At 40.5% G+C, this 11372-nt stretch overlaps 1 protein-coding gene across 14 annotated transcripts in view; it reads left to right on the forward strand.

Annotated features, from left to right (window-relative positions):
- The window catches only part of KALRN (kalirin RhoGEF kinase), a 465290-nt gene that overhangs the window by 221668 nt on the left and 232250 nt on the right, over positions 1-11372 (forward strand). For all 14 annotated transcript variants that reach the window (XM_071435302.1, XM_071435301.1, XM_071435303.1 and 11 more), the window contains 2 exons: positions 5125-5256; positions 9332-9562. In XM_071435302.1, the coding sequence (XP_071291403.1) occupies positions 5125-5256; positions 9332-9562 (363 nt within the window). The remainder of the gene's footprint in view (positions 1-5124; positions 5257-9331; positions 9563-11372) is intronic.

Raw genomic sequence — 11372 nt, forward strand, 5'->3', positions numbered from 1 at the left:
ACAGGAGCCAATTTCTCATTACTAACAGACAGGAAAATTTGCTAATTGTGCCAGCAGTTGCTCCTCACTTGCGGTAAGAGAAAACTCAATGGAAGAGAAATGCTGAAGTGAAACCTGTGAACTCAGCTACAAAAAATAAATGTGAATGTCACTGTGTCCATGAGCCTGGACTAAAATTTCTTCCCTGCCTTAGTAACTCTGGCATAAACCAATGCCTTGAGCTAATAATTTGGTCATTTAACTTCTGTATAGTATAAATAGTGAGGTGTTTGAGATTTGGTCTGTAACTAAGTCTGTCTATCAAATATTCATTCCAAATGTGACTCTTTATTAGTTGGCATCCGCCAGGGTTTTTTTTTAAAACTCAAATCAGGGCTTCATTATTTTACAATAAATAGGGCTTACTGTCAAATAGGGCTGTATTGTGAAGCAAAGATACAGATAAACCCACTATTTCCTCTGTTGCAGATCAAATCTATTTTTGCTCCCTTTGTTCTCTCAGTAAGGGTAATCTTGTTGCAGATGCAGCCATTTCTCCCAGAGTGTATCCCTGCTTCCCTCTCACGGATCTCTGGTGCAGATTGTCATTCCTTCTCTGGTGCAATAAGTTGCTGCAGTCTCTTTGTTCATCCCTTCCTGCTGATTGAAGGTCTCTGTGATGCCAACAGGAAGCCAATCTTCTAGGGCCATCATCTTTCAGCCTCTGGCACACCCCAGCCTGCAAGGGAGTTGTTGGCTGGGGACAAAGATTTATGAAATATCTATAATATGCAACATGAGCAGGAAGAAACTTGTTTTTTCAAGGTCTCTTCCTAAAGACCCCACACAGAAAACTGCACAGAATGTGATTTGTCTGGTTTGGAAGGATGAAAGGCTAAGTCAGCCCTGCTGGGAATTGAACCTCACATCTGTCTTCATGTGCCTCGGAATCACGGTGCTTTCCTGGCTTTTATTGCAGATACATGTGGCATGTATGAATGGGACTCAGCTACTCAGCTGAATTCATTCCTGCATGCTTTATTTATTTATTTTCCTTTTTTTTTTTAGTGTGTGTGCACATACTTGTCCTTCTTAAATTTTTAAGCACAGCTAGCACGTACTAAACCATCATCAAGAAAACAGCAAAGAAAAGGAAAAAATAGAAGAAAAGAAAGAAAACAAGACAAACCTTGCCAACTACATCGCCTCCAGCTAGGCAGTCTTCAACACAAGTGTCTGATCAAAAGCCAGTAGACTTCACTCAAAACAACCATTTTGTCTAGGTCAAGGTACCACTCAACAGATTCACTGGAGGTGTTTCCCAAATGTCCTCTGATTCCACCTGCTAAAAATCTCTCAATTCTGTGGTGTTTTTTTCCTTCTTTCTTTTTTCTTTAATTTCCCCTCCTTTTCTCATGCTAACATGGAGATATTCTAGAGCAAAAGAGAATCTGCTTCTCTGGGTTTATATATGTCTGAAGCTCTTCAAAGTGTCAGGAGGATGTAAGACAACATGTCTTATCTCACTGAATTTTCAAGAGAACTTGCTGATTTACTCCAGATGAGATTCCAGCTTGCCAACCACCAGATGGAGGAAGCACCCACACAGGTGTCCTCCCCATTTTGGATGTAGTCTCTGAATGGGCTAAAGTGTTCATAAGATGTTCACTCTACAGCTCCTGTCAGAATGAACAAATTAATGTTTGGAATTAGCCAGGAGATCTCAACCAATTAATTCTGGCTCAGAGTCTACCCTCAGAAGTGCATGAGCAGAATTACTGTTTAAGGTAGTAGGTGTTAAGTGCACACACTAGATATTTATGCTGATTCTCAGAAAAGTGACCCCTGACCATTTGTTTCATATTACTTTACTCCCCAACCAGGAAGATTACTGTTATCATCTCTCAGCCCTGCCTGGATCTCTCTAAGCACATCTTCCACTCCCTTGTATGAACCAAGGAAATGAAAAAGAAGAAAAGAAAAGAAAAGAAAAGAAAAGAAAAGAAAAGAAAAGAAAAGAAAAGAAAAGAAAAGAAAAGAAAAGAAAAGAAAAGAAAAGAAAAGAAAAGAAAAGAAAAGAAAAGAAAAGAAAAGAGAAACAGTTAATATTGATAAGATGCAAGGCTAAGACCAAGATATATAGGGAAATTCCAGAAACAGCATCAGGAAAAATACAAGTAGCTTCACACAAAAAATTGAAAAATTCAGGGTAGCAAGAGGTATTAAGAGTCACTGAGGAAAGATGTCTTCCCATCTTTCCCCATAGCCATTCTGGCCTGAAAGCACACTAGAATTTTGTTTTAGATTTTCTGGGTCCTGGTGAACCACCCTGGTTATCCTGCAGCTTCCACACAGAGTCAAACAGTGAGGAAGGACTGGGCAAAAAATCTAGAGAAATGCTGAGTACAAAATGTCTGAGCTGTGTTTTGGAGCAACCACTTGGTACAGCAGAGCAGTCCCTGAGGAAAGTTAGTAAGAAGTCTGAAAATCCTTTATTACCTGTTAGAATTTGCATACAGAATTTGCAACTCAGGTTGAGAATTAGGAGAAAGTGTAGGTCATCATTTTAAAGATGCTTTTGGATTGGATCAGAGACGCAAAGGTACTGTAGGGACTTCTTTCATTTTTGAGAGACGTTCTTCCTGATCTTTCCTAAATCCTTGTAAAGCATGGACAATTATTTTAGTCTGTCATTTCAAATCATATTTAAGGGGTTTTTTAAGTTCCCAATAGGGGATATTCTAGTCAATAAACTAATTACAACTGTAAGCATTTCATTTAAATGGTATTGAGTTCTAGCAGACAGTAATGACTCCTGTTCCAAACTAACAGTTAGTAATTTACAATTTTAAATTCAAGTTTTTGCAACTCACTCAAATGGTGATTTTGTATTGTGATAAGAATTTGCTTCTAGCATGAAGGGTTACATTTAAATAATTTTTTTGTCTGCCACAGTGTGTGACAAATAATAAAAATTAATAAAGTTGCTCTTTCAAAAGTATCCAAATCAGTAGTAGAATGGCCTGAACTAACACTTTGAAACAATCCCTAAAAAAACCCTATTTGCTCTTTCTGTATGACTCTGCACACACAGCACAGACCACTCTGCACTCTCAGAATATCAAACCCTGACAAGCTGCATCTCTTTAAACTTTTTAAAACAAATGATGTCAACTGCTCTTGCGAGTGGCAGAAGCAAAATTAACAAAGTAATTGTGACACTGTCTATATACAAAAGATAGATGCAAACCAGCAAGGTGGACATTGTGCAGTGGATCGTCCTGAGACTTCTCCCATGAAATGTGCAAATCACAGTCTGGAGATGTGACAATAGATGAGTAACATGGCTGTAAGAGCTTTTACCGAAATGGGTAGAATTCAGCATTTTTGATAAGAAGCATGACAGCGTGATTCCAGCTGCAGGAGGACTCATCTGTGAGGTGTAAAGGTCTTTTGTTCACTGTTTTGACCAAGAGGTTCATGGAACAGCCCCAAAAGGGATTGATCCCAGCTCTGTGCTCTTAAACTGCATCGGAAATCATGTGAATTCCATTACTTTGGCACAAAATGTGATGACTTCAGCTTTATGCAGGGATGTTTGGGGATTTCATCTGAACAGATTCAACAGATCATAAGTCAAACCAGAGCAGGAGAGCCTGCCATCCTTGCCTCTGGCTTTCTAGAAAGCACAGTCCTCACTGATAGATTTGTACTCTGTAGACATGAACTCTTAGGAATTCATCTTTTGTCACAAATCTTTGTGCACAGAAGTGTTTACAGTGCAAACACTTTAGAGCCTTGATTACACAGCAGCATGGTGAATGGCTTTACACTACCAATAAAAAAGGGTGCTGATGCCAGGGACAGTTGAATTGGAATTCTTTGCTTTGAATCTCACAGCCCTTCATGCTGTGAGTGAGTGCTTAACTAACAAGCCACAGGTGAACACTTCAGGTGGTGACAAAGCTGTGATCCTGAGGTGCTTTTGTGGCATTATACATTCGTCCTACGGGGCACTACATCTGTTATATAATTAGCTGTTCTTTTTTATAAATAGCCCAAGGTGTGGCAGGCTGGTTTAACAGAAAGATGGGGGAAGAGAAGGCATTAATGAGAAATAATGAGGTGGCATTAGGCAGCTCATATGGACAAAGTATGAACATGTGAGCTGTGTCATTGAACCAAGCTCTGCTTAAAAGAAAAACAGGGTGGGAATCTTAGAGACTAAATTCCTCTTTTCTGTTACAGAGCAGGCAGCACCCAGGAGAGCTTCCTCAGTTTGTTCTGCCAAAGTGCATCAGCACTGCTCAGGAGGCCTTTAGAGTAGAAAAATACCTTTTTCCACCCCTTTGCACCCCAAAGTGTTCAGTTTCTGGCTGGCTGTTAAGGCTTCCAACCAAGGTGCTAAACCATATCAATTGCAATGGCAATGCTTTTTTTTCCCCTCCCTCTTCATGGACATCTGCCCACCAGGAACTGGACTGAGACCAGCAGCTCATTTTGTGCTGGCTGCCTCGCAGCCGTCAGATGGTAATGGCATCTGATCACTTCTGACCTGGGCCAGAAGCACATGTGACATGGGGGCTCAAAGCCTTGGCATCCTAATAGCAACCCCACCAAGCTGGACCTGGGATGGAGCTCCTTGGATGCAGACTGTTTGCCTTTCACTGAAATGAATCTCAGCAGTGATTTTAAATGGGAGTTTACTCATGTGAGTAGTTTTAAGGACAGGTAAATGAGGGCAGACAGACAGATGAGACAACGCTAAATGCAGCTGGAGCTGTCACTGTTTCCTGTGCTTCACACTGGTGTTTTTTCTCTAAACATGTTGTAGCCTTCCTTCTGCAGTGTTGTAGCCTCCCTGATGGTGTGCAAGAGCTTTTAGAATGGGTGTTTGCTGAACCTGCTTAAATAAGCATTTATTTTTAATGCAGAAGAAACAGAAAACATTCCTTTGGATCTAGGCATCCTTCAGAGTACTGAGGAGGTGACAGGAATGTGCCTTTCCAAGGTGCCCAGAAGGACTCCTTTGTAACTTCTGTGTTCTCCTTGGTCATTGCTGCAGTCATGTGTGGCACTCTGCAAAGTTGATGTTGATGAGGTGTTTTGTGTCACTGTCGCTCATTGTTTCTGGAATTGTTTCAGTTCCTTTCAGGTGTGGATGCCTGGTGCAAAATGTGCAGTGATGGAGGCCTCCCCTCAGAAATGCAAGACCTGGAACTGGCCATCCACCATCACCAGACCCTCTATGAGCAAGTGACCCAGGCCTACACAGAGGTATGTGCTTCCCAGAGCAAATGTGAGTATCTGCTGAGTGATAACAGACACAAGGCTGCATTTAGAAGGATTTCCTTTCCATTCCTGCAACTCTGTCAAAGATAGAGTCAGACCCAATCCCAGGCTGTGCTACATGACTTCCCAGCATGTACTTCTTGCTTGTAAGGCAAGAACCAAAGGTCAAATCTGAAATCATACAGAAATGAAATCTAGAACCAGTGTTGGCACCCCAAAGAAGAGGCATTTCTCTGTCTCTGCTGAACTGGGAACCCCTTTTTGCCACTAGCACTTTTACTCCTTTTGCTTTCCTTCTGTGGATGAGTCCTGGCTCTAGCACAGGTATGCTAATGGCTCAAAAGATGCCAAAGGCTTTTTCCTTCGATGTACAAAGAGATGTAAAGTCCTAATTGCAACAAAATGCTCAAAAGACTGCTTTAGATAGAATCTAGAATCACTGAGGCCGGAAAAGACCCTTAAAATCCCGAGTCCAACTGCTGAGCTAAAACTATCATCTACCACTAAATCCTGTCCCTAAGCACCATCTCAGATGTATTTGTATATACTGTCGTAAAATATCTCCAACCTAAATAGGGTATGTGCTTTTTTTCCTTTAAAAGAGGATGCCAAGAATGCTGAGACAAATTCTCTGGAATTTTGTCAAAAAAACCCACATGAAGTTCTTGCTTTTTTCTCCATTCAGGCTATGGCATAAAGTAAAAGCTACTGACAAAAAGAGTTTCCTGTGCTGTGCTGGAGTGTCTCTCTGGCTGTGAAGGGATTTGCTCCTTGCAGGGTTTTCCAAGCTGGACTGGAGGACTGTGGTAGTGTTTACTATACTTAGTAAGTCACCAAGTGAAGACTCCAGGACAGTGTATATATATATACATATATATATATACATTTATATATATATATATGTATCTCCCACTTGCTCATGCCTTGCTCTGGTCATCATAGAGGAATGATATATTTTCTCTAAACCCCATTTTTTTTTCCCTAGTGCAAACTGTACATGTTTCACAGATGGCACCATTAGTCTTGTCACTTCCAAGGCTCTGAAGGTCTTCCTGAGGATATCCTCAGGATATAAAGGATATCTGCAGATTTTCACTTATTCCCTATCTTTGCATAGAGCAGCCATGGGATGATTCCACTGGCACAACAAAATCTATCCTTTGGTTCACCCAAGGTTACATAACTTCTTTCAGAAGCATTTGCATTCTGCCCATCCTTTCCCTGCCACAAAGCCAGGAATATCAACAGGTGATAGGAGTGTGTGTGTGTTTTGTGCCAGGTGGTGAGCTAAACTTTCCCAGAGTCCAGCAGCAGTTTGCTTTGACAAATGCAACACTGGATCTTACTGGGATTGCAAGTCATGGGGGGTGGGTCTATTCAGCTGAAGACTTTTGCAATACTTAAAAATATGTTGCAAAAAAGATGATGTGACTAACCTGTGTTGTTTTGCTTGTCTCCTTGCACAATCCTTGAAAAATTCAAAAAGATTCACATGGAAAGAGCTTTGTTGATTTATTTTTGCAGTTATGAGGAGAACATGGAAATGAATGAAAGAGCACAGTAGGTGGCTTCTCCAATTTTGAGGCTGTTCCTTTCAGAAATCTGCTCATTGGGGAACTCTGAGAGCACAGAGCTATTGATTGGGAATGCAATAATAGTCACAGTTTTGGAAAACAAACTTTTTAAGCTGAAGAATTTCAGAGCTGCCGATGATATGAAACCCTGGAATATCTGTTATCCTTGAGAATACTGAGTACCACTGGTTACCTGATGGTCACCATGCTCCTTTTCATTTATTTAGTCCAGTGTGATTGGGACAGGGGTATAAACTGGAGAGCAGAAGAACACTTCCAATAGACTCTCATTTGTATTGATGATAATTAACAGGACAACACAATGACTTCAAATCTGGTGTTTTATCTCTGTCTGCCCAGAGAATAACCAGGAGGTAATCCCCATTAGGGAAAAATCATAACTTGTAATCTCTGAGGCTTTTTAGACAGAAAACAGAAGCAAATTGCCATGCAACAGATAAAAACCTACATCCCATAGAAGAGAAAGGAGTAAGAGACAATGCAGAAGTGTAGCTATTAATAGGTCTGTATTATAGCACAAACTTTTTAACAAAGTTTTTCTGAGTAAAACATGTGTGCTATATTTTCTGTGCAATCACATCTCTTACTGCTAAACTTTTGAACCTTTATTTTTAATCCCAGTTCTGCTGTGATTGTAGCAGTGTAAATCAGCAGGGACTCTATTAAAACCATTGGACCACCACCCAGGGAGTGATTCAAACCACCTCTAAGCCCAAATCCCAGTAACAGAAACACAGTGAATTACACAGTGGATTTAGCCAGTGCAAGGAGTTTCTGGTCTAATAACCTGCACCCACATGTGTCCATGGCCTTAGTTTCCTGTTCCCAGCAATTAAGTAGTTGCTGCTTGTCTTCCCACAGATAAAATAGGATGTAGTGTGCCTTATCTTCCTCCTCTGTAAGCTGCTTCTTCCTGACTAGCAGCTAATGCCATCTCCATAATCTTGCCAAGGTAACACCTCTGCCTCAATGTTTCCTCCCAAAACCCTCCATCATATCACCACTATCCACTGCTGTTGTTCCTCTGTGACCCTAAAGGGCTCCAGCATGTGCAAATTATTCCAGCTCATCTTCAGCAGCAACTGAAATCAAGTATAGGAAGCCACTCCCTTTGTACTCTCCAGTTATTTCCTCATCTAGTTTCAAATTACCTTGAATACTTAAAAAAACCCCAAGAATTTTCCTAAGGCCACCAAACAGTCATAAATATAATGAGATTTGACTCCAATTTTTTGTTTCTCTGGAAATGCACCAGACACCCAGTGCTACCACAGACCAGGATGTGGCATGGCTTACCAAAGTTAGGGCATTAAAAGGATATTTGCTACATTTGAATAAGCAATTTATAATACAGGAATAAATGAGACATGGAAATTCTGGAGATTTTTTTTAGCTTTGACTGATAATATTCCAAATTTGAACTGGATGAAAAACATTCATTACCCTATTTTCTGTCAGGATTGGTGATTGTGATTGCATACAAATAACACTTTTCAGGAAAACTTGTCATTTTCACTGCAGTTTGTTTCAGAGGGAAAAGCAAGAAGAAGGCTGGCAAAAGAGGGATTCCAGCAATGTCCTCATTTACCATTTCTGTTGAACAAAATATTTTAATTTTGTAATCTGGAATGGAAAAGTTATTTCAAAAAGCCGTTTTTTGAGAATCAGTGCATGAACACATTTTTTAGCAGAAATCTGGTTTTTATAGTTAAATTTGTCATTTTGCCCCTACAATATGAAAATGGTCCAGGAATGTTCCAGAAAAAAATCTGACATTAAAAAACCAGGCATCCTGATTTCTTTTAATGCCCAAATGCCTTTGCATCTGTAAATATATTTTAATATGCTTGAAAAAGGTTACATGTATGCAGAGGGCTTTGTATTTCCCAGCAAACTTCATAGTCTATTGAAAACTCATAGGTCCCTCTGAGCTGTTCCTGGGGAAGAAAAGAATCAGTCTAATTTACTTTTCACTGCCACTGAATGAAATACAGAATGGAATGTCACACTTCTCAATGTATAGACATACTTACTAATCCTACAAAGAAGGACTCTCCCTTATTATACAGAATATGAATGACTCTGCCATCTGTGGTTTTCTTAAAATGCCACCTCCTCACAAAGATAGGCCTGCTCTTGCAAATGCCACCTGTCACCAAGCAGTGTGTGTCAGGAATTTTCAGTGCCCAAGTGTCACCATGGAATAAAGCCCTGGGATCTCTGTGTGCAGCCCCAGCAGTGCTGTACCTGAGCTCCTGCTGAGTGACACAGCAGGGCCACTAGGAAGCAAAGGCAAGTGCTCCATGTGTAAGTACAAGTCAAAAAGAGATGTTATGAGCTCTTTCTTCCTTTTTGACTGAAATAAGGAAAACACACGGCAGAAAAAGAATGAGCTAGGCTGTTCTCTGTCAGCTGGCAGATATTTAAGTACCAGTGCAGTGAAGCAGTTCTATTTCTTCATTCAGGTGAGCCAGGATGGAAAAGCCTTGCTGGATGTCCTACAGCGTCCCCTGAGTCCTGGGAATTCTGAATCTCTCACTGCTACTGCAAACTACTCCAAGGCTGTTCACCAGGTGCTGGATGTGGTGCATGAGGTCCTGCATCACCAGCGGCGCCTAGAAAGCATCTGGCAACACAGAAAGGTCCGGCTACATCAAAGGCTGCAGCTCTGTGTTTTCCAGCAGGATGTTCAACAGGTAATAGCCCTACTAAAGAGATAAAAAAATGACCCTTTATTTGCAGCCATAAAGACTCATGCAGAGGCTGGTGCCATAAGCAAGATTTCACACACAGCTCTAGAAATCTGCTAAAATCCTAATGCATCTTTTGGTATCTCTTGGTTTCATGTTGGAAATCATCAATCAGTCCAGTGAATATTGATCAGTCCATTCCCTGTAAGAATGTGACACTGTGTTCAGTGCTTAATTTGTCACAAGTGAGCAATTAGCTATAGGTACTCTACTGTTCCTGAGAAAGTTATGTTTAATAGAAAAAAGAATTTCAAGTGTAAAAATCAATTGAACTGTGGTGTATTTCACCTTTCAGTGTGGAAACAACATAAACTGACAGTTTAGTGGTGCTGTTTACATGGTCTTTGCTCTATTACTACTTATGGAATCCACATACCCATGCTATGAGTTTGCTGGCTCCAGTGAAGTGCACACCCCAATGCTCAGAGCCCTCCTCACATAAATACAGTTGATACAGCACAGGTTTGTCTCAGAAAACCTCAGCTCCAGGTGGATAACTCTTCTCTCCCAGAGGAGTCCATGTGAGTGCCAGCACAAGAGGGTGAGTGACAATAAGTATGAGATGCCATGTTTGTAGCTGCCAACTATACAGGCACAATCCACAGATGTTCCAGGGCTCTGCTCATTCAGGGTGGTGTGGTTTGCTTAAGGGCCCCATTATAGCCCAAAGCAGATGTTGGGAGCAGTATGGTACTTGCTTTAAATGAAGAGGGTGAATGCTCTAATCATGTTTATGGAGCATTCTAATGTCCCTGGCGTTCTTTATGCCACTGCCTTCCTCCAAGTGAAAAATGAGGCAGAGATGGAGCAACAAAGCTGTCACATGCAAAACAGACACGAACCAACAAGGACAGGAGACAGGCAACTGTTATTCAATGTGCAGATCTGTGGTGCTATTAGTGCCATAACTGGAGTTCACCAGCACAGACAGAACTGTAGCTGTAGATGTTCTTTGCAAATATTTCTGACCATTTCTTTGGCAGTCTTCAAAAATTTGCCAGTGTTTCTACCTACTCAGGTTTTCCTCTAAAACCACAAAAATATTCATGAGATATATATAATTAAAACTAGGACTGAATGTAACAGATGCTTAATTTAAGCAACTTTTCTTTCATTATGTTTCAGCAAACATACTGCATGGTAATGAAATTCATAAGCTATATATTAAACAGAGCATGTATTTGGTATTCAGTTAGAATATTTTCAGCAAATGATATGAAGTTAATGCAGTTTTAGGGCCAAAATCTGAAAAATCAAGTGTTTTTTAAATTCTGATGGTTTTGTACTTTTTCTAATTGTGGTATTTAACGTCAATAAGAATCTTAGGTATTCTTCATTCCCTAGGGTGATTTACACTTTTGTTCAATCTTTCCAAACTGAAACTTTCTTTCTTACATCTTCTGAATTCAGTAGAGGTGTTTATGAGGTTCATTCATGAAACACATTCAGACTTTTACTTCCCACACATGCAAGGCAATGAAGCTGTGTCACTGGTTTTCAAAAGGAGCAGGTCTTTGTCTGTACTGTGGCTTTTGGTGAGAGAAAAAGAAACAGGCAGTAAGAGTCTCTGGAGCACAATCACTTGAGAGAGCATTACTCTGTGTGAGTTCTGTTGGCAGCAATCTTTCCAAATTTTTCTCTTAATGGGTAGTTATTATCTGGGAAGCAACAACTTAATGACAGACATGCTTCCATCCTAGCACACACTGGAGGCATCTCTTTGTCCTACTTGGAAAGTAGAGAGGAAGAGATGAAT

The sequence above is a fragment of the Agelaius tricolor genome, unplaced genomic scaffold (genome assembly GCF_023055355.1).
Source record: "Agelaius tricolor isolate 1412-34295 unplaced genomic scaffold, bAgeTri1.0.p SCAF_10, whole genome shotgun sequence".
NCBI classification, from domain to species: Eukaryota; Metazoa; Chordata; class Aves; order Passeriformes; family Icteridae; genus Agelaius; species Agelaius tricolor.